This window comes from Balaenoptera acutorostrata, chromosome 2 (genome assembly GCF_949987535.1).
Source record: "Balaenoptera acutorostrata chromosome 2, mBalAcu1.1, whole genome shotgun sequence".
NCBI lineage: Eukaryota > Metazoa > Chordata > Mammalia > Artiodactyla > Balaenopteridae > Balaenoptera > Balaenoptera acutorostrata.
Genome location: NC_080065.1, coordinates 87,356,730 through 87,373,174, shown reverse-complemented (window position 1 = coordinate 87,373,174; position 16,445 = coordinate 87,356,730). Strand labels below are relative to the sequence as shown.

At 35.7% G+C, this 16,445-nt stretch overlaps 2 protein-coding genes across 6 annotated transcripts in view; one reads left to right on the top strand and one right to left on the bottom strand.

Moving 5' to 3' along the window:
* The window catches only part of PPIP5K2 (diphosphoinositol pentakisphosphate kinase 2), an 81,495-nt gene extending 65,997 nt beyond the window's left edge, over positions 1–15,498 (bottom strand). For 2 of the 3 annotated variants that reach the window (XM_057539979.1, XM_057539980.1), the window contains exons 1-4: positions 7,280–7,419; positions 4,237–4,432; positions 1,660–1,750; positions 320–405 (exon numbers count right to left, since the gene is read on the bottom strand). In XM_057539979.1, coding sequence (XP_057395962.1) covers positions 320–405; positions 1,660–1,750; positions 4,237–4,432; positions 7,280–7,393 — 487 coding nt within the window. In that variant the 5' untranslated portion in view covers positions 7,394–7,419. Of the gene's footprint in view, positions 1–319; positions 406–1,659; positions 1,751–4,236; positions 4,433–7,279; positions 7,666–15,245 lie in introns of those variants that run through there. The other variant, XM_007191830.2, reaches the window with a different exon arrangement.
* Positions 15,499–15,581: 83 nt separating this feature from the next.
* Positions 15,582–16,445, top strand: part of GIN1 (gypsy retrotransposon integrase 1) — a 28,962-nt gene continuing 28,098 nt past the window's right edge. For 2 of the 3 annotated variants that reach the window (XM_028168963.2, XM_057539978.1), the window contains exon 1: positions 15,582–15,679. The gene's annotated coding sequence lies outside the window, so the exon portion shown is untranslated. The remainder of the gene's footprint in view (positions 15,680–16,445) is intronic. The other variant, XM_007191825.2, reaches the window with a different exon arrangement.

The following is a 16,445-nucleotide window of genomic DNA, read 5'->3' as shown; positions in this document are numbered from 1 at the left end:
TCAATAGTCATAGATGAATCACTCATTTACCCCAATCAATACAAATTTATTAAGCATGTTATTTAAAAATTCTTCTTTATGATTCTGATATGTCAAACGTAGACCAAAGAAATGTAGGATATACAACTCCTGATTATTAGTTAGCCTTGTAGTTCATAGTGTCACATTTTAATTGAAATTTAATTGCCTATTTGGATCATTTTTAAAAAATTGAATAGAATACCATAATTTAAATTCTTTCCATTTAATTATAGAAGAGAGTGGCTCAAAAGTATGTTAAGTGACAAAAGATAGCTTGTTTAAAATCTCTTACTCTTACCTTTGGGATTATTTGGGTCACGATTCAAAATTGCGTAACGAGGAAGTAAAATACCTTCAGCTTGAAGAATACTATATACTTCTCTCCTGAAGAAAAAAGAAAATATCCTTATTGTTTTATTGCTCTCTTTCACAATGAGTATATTACTGTACTGTTCATAAAGTACATTATTACTGTTCTATCACTAAAAAAGGCATGCATATAAAGTCTTTAAGTAAACAAATATGTCATTTAAAATACTGAAAAACTGTATTCTAAGTAAATATTCAGCAATATTAGAACAAAAGTATATGCACAATACTTTTTGTGGCATATTAAAATACTAATTTTTAAAATTGGGACTGTAAATGTATAAAAAGAAATGGTTAAAGTTACTATATCACAATGACAGAATATTACCTAAGTATTAAAAACCTTATACAGTACTCAAAGAATATTTAACAATGTGGGAAAATGTTTATAGTCTTTTAATAGAAAGGTGATCCTAATTTTGTAAAATGTAAGTGCATATATGTATTGCTTTCTATATTTAAAAAATATGGTAAACGTAGTGGCAGGGTTAAATGCCATTCTTCATGATTTTATTTTCCAAATTTCTTAAAATGAATATGCATTTATATGTATACATATATATTCATAATATATAAACATGTAAACCTAGGAAAAATGTTATAAAAATTGAGATATTAATAACATTACTATCTGGAAAAGGAAAAAAAAAACAAAAATAGAAAAACAAAAAACTATAGGGCCTTACACTTCATACAGCATTTTCATACGTATAACCTCATATTGTAATGCTAAGACAGAATAAAATAGAATACTGGTGAAATTATAAGGGTAGCCAGTAGAGTGAAACACCAATTAAATGAAATATATAAATGCATTTGTATTTTACAATTTCTTTTAAATATCTATGCTTTTGACCTGTTAAATGAATTGCTAAGATATACAGTAAAATATTTCTCAAAATGGTTCCACTTTACCATTAAAAACCTAGTTATAATGGGTAAAGCTGTTGCTTCCTCATCAGTCACATGACAGAAAAACTGTTCATAATTTTCAATGGTTTAGTAGGGTCTGGAAATTAAACAGACCTGGTTTAAGTCCTTGTCCCACTACCTGAGAAACTACTTGTGACTTTTGGCAAACTAAATGATCTGCCTGATTCTCAAGTTTCGTCACCTGTAAAACTGGGTATAAATACCTATTTCTAAGTATTATTTCAAGGATACCACAAATTTATATATGTATAAAAACACCTGATACCATGTCAGCTTAAGCAGATACTAAATAAATGTTAATTTTCCTTCCTTAATTTAGCCAACTTAACCACTCACCTATCTTGTATGAGATACTGCATATTCAAGTCATTGATTACAAATGGATTCCTGAGTTTTGCATAGGCAACTGCTTTGTCCAGTGGAAATCCTAAGAACACATATTATTAACATATTCTGTAGAATCTCAAGATAAGTTGACATCTATAACTTAATCAACTTGAATTCAGGCCACTTCCTATAAAAGACTAATTCATTATGCATGTAACTGCTTTCCTTATAAGACAGAATAATAAATACACAAAACTTGATTTATCTTGTACTAGTAAATAAATCTTATTTTTTCTTAGTGAATTTGATTGATAAGGCACAGCAAGCCAGTGGTTACATAACCCAATTTAGAGCACTGACATGTTAGTTGATGCCTGATTATTCAGTCACCTGACAGAAGGTAAGACTATATATAAATAAGTGTATCACAATCACCTGGTGATTTTTTAAAAATTTATATAACTCCTCTTCTTCTCACTAATGATATTTTGATGCGTATACATATAAATTAGCTGATAATTCAAAGAACTTAAGCATCTTCAAAAACAGCAGAAGAAAAATTAGTTTATATTCAACAGATATGCTCAAAATATAAAATATATGAGCAGAATCATGCTTGCTGTTAACTAGGTCAATGTTAACACAGCAGAAATTAAGTCCTTAAAATTTCTAGACTTTGGTAAAATTACTAATTACAATGAAAACAAATCAAATGGCAGATATAGTAAGAGATCTAAAAAAAAATCTAAGTAATTTTAATGATTATACTTCACTCTCTGTATTAACACTAAAAGACTCCAATTTTAACCATCAACGTATAGTATATGATTAAGAATGGCAGTATACCATAGATGTTAAGAGCATAAACCAAGGTTCAAATCCTAACTCCATCTTTCATTAGCTATGTGACCGTGGGCAAATTTATTTAATATCTCCAAGTCTCTGATTCCCAGCTGTAAAGGGGTATTTTAACTAAAAGGGTTTTTGGGAAATTAAATATAATAGTGTATATAAAACACTTATTACAATACCTGGCATAGTAAGTGCTCAATAAATATTAACTATAATTATTCCCTAAATAACAATATTTTAATAAATATCTAAGCAAAAGGGTAACAATCATCAGGCATACATAGCTTTAGCATTTAACTATAGTATGCTACAGTGTATCTGTGAAGACACTATTTTGTAGCATTATCACAATAGTTAGTAGAGGAAGGAAGTGTTAAAGCCTACTGAAGTTAAAAAAACAAAAACAAAACAAAAAGCTATGGTCAGTTAAAAAAAAGATTTATTCCTAAATTCCTCTTAGCTTTTAACATTTAATTAGAAGTTCTCTATACCAAGAATCAATGGGCCACAAATCACAAACCCATCTAGTTTTATAGACTCTAAGAATTCATCACTTACTGTAAAGATGTCTCAATGTCTATGGTTTGAAGCCTTCTAACAGAATTCAGGAAATAAGAAACGCCTATATAGTCATTACCCTGCTTTTGTTGCTGTTAAAGAGGCAGCATGTGGGATATGAGCTTAGGTAGTATCTAGTTTTTACAAGCAAATAACTAGCTTTAACTTAAATAGGAAGAACCATGTGATAGTAAGGGAAGAATACCTTACCACCAAGCATAAGCAAATTTTAAGATTCTCTAAAATGAATGACTTCAGTCTGTAAAGAAGACCAGGGACTTGACTTCTCTATGAAATAATGAAAATCAATATAGTGTATGGGAGCACAAAAAGTCTTAACCTGCTCCATCCTCTTCTTGCTGAAGGGGATGCTTTTTAAACACCTAACTAAAGTGAGACTTTAACACACCTGGAGGCTACATTAGTTTGGTAACAAAAATGATTTAATATGAATACATTTATAACTGAGTGCGTATCTTTTAAATTAGCGCTCTTAATGAAAATTCACTTAATTCACAGATTCTTAGGTTATAAATTTTCAGACACACACTTAATAACTTTTGATTAGTGGACTTTACTATGAATACTTAAGCTTAATTGATATTTCAGTTTGATTTATAAAAGATAGCAAGGAAAATATAAAATTCAAATATTAAGTTCTTAAGAAATAAAGCATGAATATGTATTGAGGAATGATAGATTATCTTCTATATGGCAAAACATATGGGCTTATAATATTTAAAAAATCAAGAATTTGTCCTAAGAAACTTAGAGTTGTAAACAAAGACATACATTCAAAAAGTTCATCACAACCTTATTTTTAATAGTAAAAATTGGAAACCATCTAACTTTTAAGATATTGGTTAAGTATGATATAGTACATCCACAGGATGATATACTATGACACCATTAAAGATCAGGTTTTTGACAAATGATATAGAAGGGGAAAACCTCTTGATGTAATTAGGTTAAAAATTAAATATAGTATTACATATACACTATAACACAAAATGTGTTTTTAAAAAATACACACAGAAAAAATGATTGGAAAGAAATATATCAAAATGTTAATATCACTTATCTGTGAGACTAGGTGAGTTTAATTTTATTTTTCTATTTTATCTATTAGTTTTATAGTTAGAAAGGATAAAGAGGTTTCCCTCCTTATTTTACTACCTTTAGAATGAAAAGAAATAAGACAATCACACAAAGGCCAGTTTTCCACGGGTTCATTCAAAATAACATCTTCTTCAAATACTACTACTGTGATATATTTAAATAAGGAGATCCGTTCAAGAATTTCCTTCATTGGTTTGGATTTGGATTTCTTTGCCATGGAACATATTCCAACCACAATCTGCCTTTCCGGTGGCTAAAACAGAAAGAAAACAAAAAATCAGGTTGACTTGATAACAACTCCAAAGTACAGCTATCTTAAATCTCTGTCCGAAGTACATAAAGCATGTGATGAATCAATAAAAGTGACACATTACCCAAACAGGCATTTTTCAAGATTATATTGTTATAATAAATACTTAATAATAATAGTTTTCTACAAAGGTCTGGAAAAATTTTTTTAAAGTTTCAGAACACTGTTACTATTTTCATTCAAATCTCAAACTTAAATACTTCCTTAACTGTCTCTAGCGTTTATTTGCTAACTAACAATTTAGCAAACTGTTAAATTGCTAAAGGAGCAAATAAGGCCTAAAGGGCCAATAGGAGTGAGATAAAGAATTCTCTTGCCTAAAATAAGATATTTTCACTACAAAGCTATGCAGTGTTAAACTATTTTTATAGATTGAGCTTAAATATGAGTTGGTCACCAATGACAACTTAGAAGGAAATTTTGGAGAAAGCCACACTGCTAAACAGAGGTGTCTATGCTCTTTGACACCCCAATCTTCGTACTCAACATTCCCAGTTTACGGTGTTGCTCACCTCTGGCACCCTTGCTACAGCTCAAAGGCCATGATTCAGCCTGAAATTTAAAACGCAGAATATAGAAACAACTTATGAGAAGCTCATGGGTTTATAAAATTACTCAAGATTCATTCTGAGGTCTTTGCATTTAGGTACTTTGAGAGTTTTATCAAATATAAAGCTGTGTCCAGTTTTCCATTTCAGTTCTTCTCTCTTATATATTTATTTATTTCATACGACATTATAATCTGGGCCCAAAAGTGTTTTACTAGACTTTCTCTTATTATAAATCTAAAAATAAAACAGGGCAACATCTGAATTCTTCTTCTTTATGCTTAGCATTATTCCTCTCACTCATATGAAATTTAGAGTTCAAATTGGTATTGGATTTGATGTTACCATCAAAGATTGTAAATCCTAACCTCCCTGGGATCTGCTGTCTTTCACCCTCTGATCATCCACTTTTATGTTCCCTTATTCAATTCTTTCCTGATCAAAAGCCTCGACATAGCTCATTATGATGTTCCTTAAGTAGATTTCCCTAGACAACAAGAGTACTCAACCTAACGTCATTGATATCTTAACAGAACGATCTGGAACAAATCATTTTATCAATCTACAGGTCAAATGAACCAAATCAAGCTCCTCAAAATGTGAACTCAATTTAATTAGTACCAATATTCCAAGAACTATGCTAAGCACTGAAGAGTTACATATACAGAAACTACCTGTCATCAAGCACTTTGAATCTAACGGGAAACACAGTAATCATACAGTACATAGTGATACACAGAATAGAAGTATATAGTCAAGGTATAGAAATGGTATTGAGGAAAAAATGTTCAAGTTTCTCATGGGGAAAAGTGTAAGGAGAGGGGGAAGACTGAACAACATGAAATCTGAGGTTTTGAAGAACGAAAAATGATTCACGAATTATCCAAAAAGGAGGGGCATTTCACAGAGATAAAGAAGTACATACAACAGCAAACAGGCATGGTACAAGATGGAATATGTGGGAAATAAAAATCTGATATTGCTAAGACATAAAAGGTAAAAGAGAAGAGAGACAAGTACAGTTCTAGACATAGGAGAGAGATAAAAATCCTTATATGGAAGAAGACTGGACTTGATTTATCAGTGGTGTTCTCATGTGCTCAGAAGAACTCTAAAGAAAAGGGGTAAGCATAGCAGAGGCAGAATCAAAAGTACTTTCTAGTCTAAGTCAGTTAGAGAAGCTCTGCTTTTATGTTTTAGTTACTGGACTTCTACATAAGACTTTAGATGAAGAAAAGTTTTGGCTGGCATGAGAAGTTTGAAAACCATCATTTTTTTCTAGGGGTGAGGTGGGGGGGGTGGGATAGATTTTAAATGGGTGACAGTCTGATTTTGCATTTCAGATGTATAACTGCACTGTGAAAGGTGTTGTTAAGTAACAGTGAAAAAGAATTTGAAGAGTCATCTAATAGCTATTTTTGGTTCATTTTTACTACTTACATCAAGTAAAACAGGTTTTTGTTTTAAAACAAAATTCTCTTTTCAATTGGAAATATAAGAAACACATATTTTAAGTTTGTATTTTAAATAGGTTCTCAAAGTAAAGCAATCTCTAATTGTTAAGGGACAAAAATGATGAGTAATAAAAATGTTGAGCTAACATAACCATAGCAAAATAAACTTAATAAATGTGTGTTACTCCTAAAGATCCAGTATGGTTTACACACACACACACACACACACACACACACACACACACACACACACACTCCCATAGATACTTGAGGTAGTTTCTCCTAGCCACACAGTTTAGACTTCTGAATAGCTAATAAAAGGGATATCTTCAGGTCAACCACCACTTGTGTTGACAACATGACAAACTTAATGAAGCTGGTTAAGCAGTTCTTTTTTAATACCTTTAAAATTCTTTATCTTGATGTATTTGTTGCAGCACTTCTACATACAAGGAACCCTTTTGATTTATGGCCCTGATTACTCTTTCTCCTTGTCACTTTTTCTACCCAACCCTGTGTTATACTAGGCATATCACTGAAAGACACTAAATCAGTCATTATTAAACAACTTAGAAATCTGACCTCTAATTGTCTTTCTTGAAGCACTACAGATTCAGTAATGTTACTAATGAAACACAGTATGCTTTTTCAGTTTAAAAATTTCCAACAAATTTCTATGTGAAGAAAAAAGTCTTAATACTTTAAGACAATGGTATCAATTCCCCTTCACAGTGATCAGTAAAAAGCCTAGACTGTATTGGTCTTCACTAAACAAACAAACAACTTACAGATTCATCCTCCTCCTCATCATCTTCATCTGCATGGTGGAAGAAGTGTCGATAATTTCCAGGGTTTATTTCTGTATCCTCAGGTCCAACAAAGAATCTGGGGGCTTCACTCATTTTTATTTCATTTGATATAAATACAACTTAAATGTGATATACTGGAACTGTTTCTAAATAAACAGCATCTGAAAAAAGCATTCTCTCTGTAAGAGTTGACACATGGGTCTGTTGCAGCTTGTTTCTGCTTATACAATCACTTGAAATTGTGATGACAGTTAGTTGGCAAATGTTCATTTGTTCTCAGATATTATTGCTTCATTGTTGATGCAGTTTAAAAGACAAGACAGTGACGCTATTGCTTCAGTGAGTTGATATGGCAATCTTTTTACCTAAAATGCAATTAAAAAATTAATTTTGGAGACTGTACTTCAAAATCACTCATGTAAAAATAACTTTAAATGACACTTGTAAAATCATTACCAATAACTTGATGTATACCATCAAATGAAAAGACATTTTTTCCATAAATTTAAGAAATTTAGACTCTCATCTTCAATAATATATATCTTGGCAATTTGACAAACTGATACAAAATACCAAAAAAGAGTACACTAAATTCCTCAAGTCTAAAAATATCTAAGGAATTAGGAGAAAATTATTCAAATTATAACAAAATTACACTAAAAGCTAAATCCCTCTGCACATAGTTCAGTAATATCTGAATAGAATGGAAAAGGATATAATATAATGTGGATTTAAAAATCATTAACAACTATATAGCAATCTGAAATTACATTAAATCAATTTTTAAAAGGCTTCAATTTGTAAAAGTTCAATTTGCAAACAGGTTTTTTGGGGTACATAACCATTCTGCATTTTGGTCTCACATATAAGTCAACAAAACAAGATTAGAATGAAAACAAGATTTCATTATAACAGCAGCTCAAAGTTTTACAGTCAAAAACTCTTTTGCAATATTTTATAATAACCATAAATGGAGTATAACCTTTAAAAATTGTGAATCACTGTATTGTACACCTGTAACTTACATATTATGTCAAGTATACCTCAATTTAAGAAAATAAAGGGGCTTCCCTGGTGGCACAGTGGTTGGGAGTCCGCCTGCCGATACAGGGGACGCGGGTTCGAGCCCTGGTCCGGGAGGATCCCACATGCCGCGGGGCAACTGGGCCCGTGAGCCACAGCTGCTGAGCCTGCGCGTCTGGAGCCTGTGCTCCGCAACAAGAGAGGCTGCGACAGTGAGAGGCCCGCGCACCGCGATGAAGAGTGGCCCCCACTCGCCGCAACTGGGGAAAGCCCTCGCACAGAGGAAAGGACCCAACACAGCCAAAAATAAATACAAATAAAAATAAATAAATTTATAAAAAAATAAAAATAAAAAAAGAAAATAAAGATTAAAGCCTAAAAAAAAAAACCTGTGGCAAATCTACTAAAATCTATGGATCGTCTCAGAAAAAATGCACATGTACACTAAATTCTGCAAGCAATTTTATGTGATTGACAGACATCCAAACTTTTCCACAAAAACAGATGCCCATGAACATCAGTTTAAGAACTATCATACAACAGTGATATAACCTCAGAATATTCCTTAGCAAAGCTGTTTACATGTACTTGGTTCCTTGGTCATATAAAAACTAATCACCTACCAAGATGAAACTACATATCAAATACTTTGATTATTGGTAATACAAGAAATTACTTGATTAAATATTCTTAAGAGCTGAATAAGCTAGCTAGAATTGCAAAGCATAATGCCAAAAGTCCTATCCCTAAAGATCTAATTCCAGTTTAATTGGTGGCTCCCTATGAAACATTAAAACTAGTTTACCTTGGGCTTCCCTGGTGGCGCAGTGGTTAAGAATCTGCCTGCCAATGCAAGGGACATGGGTTCGAGCCCTGGCCTGGGAAGATCCCACATGCCGCGGAGCAACTAAGCCCGTGCGCTACAACTACTGAGCCTGAGCTCTAGAGCCCGCAAGCCACAACTACCGAGCCCATGTGCCACAACTACTGTGGAGCCCGTGCTCCACAACGAGAAGCCACGACAATGCGAAGCCCGCGCACCGCAACGAAGAGTAGCCCCCACTCACCACAACTAAAGAAAGCTTGTGCACAGCAACGAAGACCCAGCACAGCCAAAAATAAATAAATAAATTTATATTTAAAATAAAACTAGTTTACCTAGCCAGGCAACTACATTGTTATGAAATTTAAAACTTTGTGATTAAAGAATAAAAGCAGAAATAATTCATTTTATGTATCAGTGCTTTTTATTCCTATTTCCCTTGCACTGTTTCATATATAAAAGATGTTTGCTGAAAAATAAAAAGAGAAAGTTTCCAATTGTTGTAAAACTTGATGGTAGTGAATAAGCTGATCTCAGTTCTTCTGTTTTGTATCAAAAGGCAAACCTCTTTGGTTTCTTTTTAGTTTTTAACCCCTCCCATCCACCTGAAACCAGCCCTAATACTGAATATTTAGTAGCAGAAAGGGCATGTGTTTTAGAGTCAGATATACCTATTTAAATCCGTCATTACATAACAAGCAACTTATGCTAGTTTCTCTAAATGTCTTCATCTATAAAAAAGGGGGTATCATAGTACCCTGTAACTTTGTGAAGAGTAAGTAAATGTTTGGCATACACTAAACACTCAATAAACCTTAGTTTCTATAGGCACTCTATAAACCAAGCTCCCTACTAACATAACATAAAATCTAACAAAATGAATATTGCTCATTATTTGTTGACCTAAATCACAAATAACTTTTAACCTATTACAGAAGGCACAGTATTAGGTGCTGGCAATATAAAGTCAAAGTAAACATGAACCTTTTTCTAAAGCAGCTTAAGGTCTAGAAAGAAGACAGCCAAGTAAATTAACGTTTTCTGTTTTAGTGTGATAAGCACACCAACAAAACTGACAGTAGAAATATGCAATAATGTCTCACTTTTCATTTCAGAACGGCAACAGTGGGAGATGTATTTCAGTGCATATAAAGATATATGTCTACTTATATATATGCAGGTAAGTATGTACATGTGTACACTTTTTTTTTTTTTTTAATGGCTGTGTTGGGTCTTCGTTTCTGTGCGAGGGCTTTCTCTAGTTGTGGCAAGCGGGGGCCACTCTTCATCGCGGTGCGCGGGCCTCTCACTATCGCGGCCTCTCTTGTTGTGGAGCACAGGCTCCAGACGCACAGGCTCAGTAGTTGTGGCTCACGGGCCTAGTTGCTCCGCAGCATGTGGGATCTTCCCAGACCAGGGCTCGAACCCGTGTCCCCTGCATTGGCAGGAAGATCCTCAACCACTGCGCCACCAGGGAAGCCCGTGTATGTGTACACTTTATGGCATGATTTTAAAATTGTACTTTCTTCTAATTTAGGTGCTTTAATGAAAGTGATAATAATCCTGTTCTACAGGCAGAGCTGAAAATTAATTTTCAAAAACTCTGTAATTTTAGAGTGTTCATCGTGAAAAGTCTAGAATGCATAAAAATGAAATTTTAAAAGTCAGTTAATAATACCATGACCCAGTGGCAGAACTACTGGTTGTAGTTCTTAGTTGTGGAATTATTGGGTTGTATTTCCTACTACTCCCTTTACTATATATTTTCCCAAATTTCGGAGCTACTTTATACGTGTATTATGTGTGAGTAGAAATCAGCTTTTGGAAAAAAATGTGTATCCTGCACATTTTTTTCCAAGAGTATAAATGAATGACTGATCTGTCCCCTTCTCTTCACTTAGTCAAATTCTGTTTGTCTTCAATGCTGCTTCAAATACATATATGTCTTCAAATACATATATGTATGCCCCCCATCTGATTATGGGTTTAGGTCTGAAACCATGTCTCATTCACTCATCTGGAGAGAGACAATAGACAAATCAACAAATAAATATATGTTAGGAAGACCTCCCTAATATGGTGACATTTGAGTAGAAATCTGAATTAATGAGGAAACCAGCCATGGGGTTATATGACAAGAGCATTCCAGACAAGAAACAAACTCTACAGGCCCTAAAACATAAATATTTGGCATATTTCACATGATCAAGGAAAAGTAAGGAGAACATTGCAGCTGGAGCAGAGCAAGCAAGTAAAGGAAAAATGGTAGAAAATAAAGTCGGAGAAGTAGCTAAGATACATACAGAGGACTGAGAAGCCACGGTAAGAATTTTCAATTTTATTAAATGTGATTGGATTGCTTTTAAGAGAACGGGAGAAGAAGTAGAGACAAGCTATACTGACAATTCTTTTGAAGGGCTTTGTTATAAAGGTAGGCAAAGGCTTTCTTTTTTGTTTTCTCTTCTGATATATGAACGATACTTACAAATACTAGAAACAGACCGAACAGGCTAGTGGTTAATAGTATGGATCCTGGAGCCAAAAACACTTGGTGTTAAATCTTAACTCCAGTAGCTGTGTGACCTTGAGCAAGTTAATTAACCTCTAAGAGCCTCAGTAAATCGTACCTATCTTTCAAGTTGTTTTACAGATTAAATTATATTTAGAAACTTCTTATATCCCACCGCTCAGGCAATACTCCATACCAATTTTATCAAAATATTTGGGAGAAAGGCCCAGGTATTTTTAAGGCTTCTCAGATTCTAATGTGCACCCAAGTTTGAGAACCCCTGTACAACTCAAAAAAAGGAGGGGGAGTGTAGAACAATGGAAGTACATGGCAAGCAAAACCTGTGTTTGCCATTGTTATGAGAGCATGCTATTATTACAGGAGATCTGATGATCTGATAAAAAAGGAGACAAAGCTGATGCAGCAGAGCCTTTGTCTTCTTGACGCTTGGCACATCTCAAGTACCCAAAAAATATTCCCTCACAAACCTTTCCTTAACAATTTCCAAGATTTCTTCTCTGAATCATTCATCTTGCCCTTTGGTCACCTCTAACCTTCGCATTATTTAGCTGTTTTGGTTGTGTACATCCCTTCAAAGCACAATAAGCTTCAAGAGAATGAACATTTATTCACCATTGCTACCTGGTACGTACTTAATTTGTTAACCCAGAGCCTCCCAACACATTGCCTCACCATGAATGAATACTTTAAGTATGCCAAGTATGGCAGCTGGAACCCCCTGGCCAGTTGCCTCCAACACCACTCTCTTCGTTTCTCCTGGAAACACTGTACAAATACTATCACTTTCTATGCATACTCTAATATGAAAAAAGTTGGGAAGCAGTTATGACTTTGTGATTTAACAATTATTCTCAGCAATCCTGGGATCAGAGATATTTTCCTCGTTTTACAAATGCTTGCAGTACATAGATAAATGTCCATCATTTGATTATAAATGAGGACTTGAAGCTCAGAAAGTTCAAGAAATTTGACTTTAACCACACAGCCAATAAGACTTGTAAAAAGAAATCAAATTCAGGTCTGTTTAAACCAAAGGCCATCATGGTCACTTAAGGGCAAAATCAGGACTCCACAGTCCTTACCACACAGCATTATACATACTGAATAAATACTTATAACACTAAAAGTATGAAATAAATGTACTTTTTGTTTCCCCTACCCAAGTGATATGTATACTGTAGTACAAGATGAAATTTTATGGGCATGATAGGAAATCCAGGATATTCTAAATGAATTGCTATTTCACCTGAACCCCTGACAAACCAAATATACCTTATGCATTTCCACATTATTTAGCATTTCGACCAACCTACATCCTCCATCATAAATTCCAAAACGTATAACTGGCCTTAAAGATATTACATTATTCAAGTATCAAAGTTGAGCCTTTCTTATTTTTAAGATTCTTTCTATAGCAGTAGTCCCATAATAGACAAGCTACATCAGAATTATCTGGGACATCTGTAAAAACTCAAGTTAATAGACCTCCCACAAATTTTCTACAGCAGCATTTCTTAACCAGATAATCTATATTTTAACAAATCAAAGTGTAGCCAGGTTTGGTAATCTGTTTAAATTTGTGCAAAAGACAAATACCTATTAAGGCTGATTTCTAAATTTGAAATCAGTATAATGCTACTAAAGTACCCACACTCAAAGCACTGGTTCTCAAACTCTAGAATGCACTGGAATCACCTGGAGGGCTTGTTAAACTACTAAACTAAAAAGTCTGGAAGTCACGCCTTTGCTAACCCCCAAATACACATCAGCACCCTCTCCCATCCTCTATGCTCCACAGCATTTTGGATCTATCTTTACAAATATGTTTCCACTACAGTTATGGTTTTCCTCCCCAACTTTTTATTGTGAAAATTTTCAAATATTCACAGAAATTGAAAGAACAGTTTACTGTAAACACCCATATACCCACCACTGGACTCAACAATTGCTCTACCATTTGAAAGTAAGTTGTAGACATCAATATGCGTCATCTCTAAATACTTTACTATGCATCTCCTAAAAATAAGGACATGCTCTTAACATAACCACAGTATCATTTCCACATAAGACCATTAATAGTTCCCCAATACTATTCATATGTAGTTGCATGGGAGCTTTTCGAGAACGAGGATGTCATCTATATATTCCCAGTACTTAATTGGTGCATAGCATTTATCTGGGTGATGAATAAGTGTTCCACCAATTGTTAAGTTTAATACCCTCACAACAACTACCCTGCAAGTCGTGAGTTTAAAACTTAAACAGCAAGCTTTGCTTGTACAACCTGCACCTTCTGCCCATCAGTTTAATCACCTGCTTTAAACAAACCCATGCAAGTTTAAGTATTTTGGTTTCTGAACTATTTAATTCTGCATCAATACTGAAGCTCCATGAAGACAGACATCACATATGTCTGCCTTCACACACCTAAATAGGCATACCAAATATTTTTCTAATGAATACTTTCAGCTACTGAAAATGTTAGTGAAGAAGTTGGAAGCAATGAAGCACAACGGTAGGACAATGGTAATGTAATAGTTAAGAATACAGATTTTTAAGTCTGAAAAACCTGCTTTCTAGTACAGGTTTGTTCAAACGTTTACTAGTAGCAAAAATTTACTAGGGCAAGTTAAGTGAGGCTTAGAGATAAGGCTCAGTTCCTACCTCTGTAAAATGAGAATAATAATCTAATACACCTCATGGAATTGTTGAGAGAAGTATATGAGAAACTATGTAAAGCACTTGGCACACATAAGAACTCAGCGAATGGCAGCTATCATTTTTTTTATTTGCTTGAAACAAAACCTTTATTTTTCATGAAGAATTTTCAGTAGCAAAGCAAAACCCTATCCCACTGTAGAGCAAGGATGCTAGGTGCTTAAGTCAGCAAGGAGGCTTCCTACTTCCACAACGAAGCTTCTCAATACGCTAAAGCCAAGGTAAGTATCATGCACGGGACTCCAAAGGTCGCAAACTCCCAGGAAGTCCTAGTAAATGAGATCCAGTGGTCACCACCCTCGCCCCTTCTCCCTCGAAGCGCGCGAGGATGCAACACTCCAACCGATTAGGGGCGGCAGTGACCTGCAGCCTCCTTCCCTACTCTGGAAAGCTGCAACGGAAGGGGCTTTTGGTCACTTGTAGTGGAGTGGAGAAGGCGAGGAGCAGAAGGACAAAGACTGAGGAATGAAAATAAAAATAGCCATCTCTACCCACAGCAGTCCCCAAACTCGAGACTGCCTACTTCGGTGGAACGAGACCGCAGCCTGGCGTACCAGCCAGAACCTCGGCAGTTCCCTTCGAGCTAAGATGAAACCTCCGGTATCTCAAACCCAAGAAATGCAAAAGGGAAGTAATGGAGGAAGAGGAGAAATTAAGACACGGAAGGACCCTCAAGGCTGTACTGTCACTCCTCCACACCCACGCTGCCTCTCTGGCACATGCCCCTAGAAGAAGCGCGTGTCTAGGCTCCCCCAGAGCGCAGCAGGAGACAAAACAACTGCCCAGCAGCGGCCGCAAACCTCGGGGGACCAGGTCCCGCATCTTGATTCCTTCGGTCTCGGGGCCCGCACCTGCCACAGCTGCGGTCGTCACGCGAACTGCAGGAAATGACCACGCCCATTCAGGCCTCGGTTTCCCCTTTAATCCCCGGGACAGAACTGAGGTGTTCGTCAAAGAGACTCCAGCTGTTAGCTTGAACCTGGGTCTTTTCTCTTCAATAGCAGCTGGAAGGAAGGCCACAGAGAGATACTGTAAGCAGCACTACACCTCGCCGAACCCTGGTCACGCCTCTTCCCATCCCGCCTCGGGTCTCACACAGAAACCTCACCGGGCGGAACGATTTCCGGCAAGAACCAAACGATCCGCCCTAACCTTTTCTGACCGGAGCTCCGAGGCCCCCGTTATCACGCCTCTCTTAACCACACGGATAGTTCCGCTTCCGGCAGCACCACATAAGTCGCGAGAGGAAGCTTAAATCTTGACGCTTGCGTTTAGGACCACTTCGGTGAGTGGTCGTTTTGGTGTGTTCACACCTGATGATTTTTTAAAATGAGGCGTGAGCTGACAGTAATTTCAAAACCATTCGCGTCAACTGGTTTAAAGAAGGGTTTAATTGACTTTGTGGAGATTGCGCAGGCGCCCTGGGAGCGGGAGGGCCTTGCTTGGGCGTTGCGATGCCCGCGACAGCTGAGCAGAAAAGAGACGAGTTCCGTTGTCGGGCCTAGGGAGGTGCCTTCTCCGTGTGACCGAGTTTTACTTATTGGTCATTTTCTTGCCTACGCTAAACTTAGCTGGACCTTGCCCTTAAGAATTAGTTAACGAGTAACCCAGACTCTGGAAATGCTCCCTCAGAGTAGCAAATTCAGAAGTTGAGTGCTGCCTTTGGCTGACAGTAAAGAATTCTCCTCCTTACTTTATCATAGTTGTCATTTCATCTTTTGCCCCAGATTAAAATCTCCTGTGGCGGATAGAAATGCGAGTTTAAGGGAGAATCTTGCCCTGTTGTTTTAAAGGAAAATTACTATCTCTGTGGATGTTCTTTAAATGAGCATTTATGAACCAAAGTAGAGAAATAATCTTTAAAATTTAAATTCATTTATCACACGTGGCTTCATGTGTATGCATATGGAGATGAAGGCGTTTTTGTTAAATGAATTTGCACGTTGAAGTGAAGCAGATTATAGGGAAGTGTATTGTGTAATTAGATTTCCCAGTCGTTTTCGTTACATAAAATTGTGCACTTCCAATTTTTCAGAGATTATAATAGAATA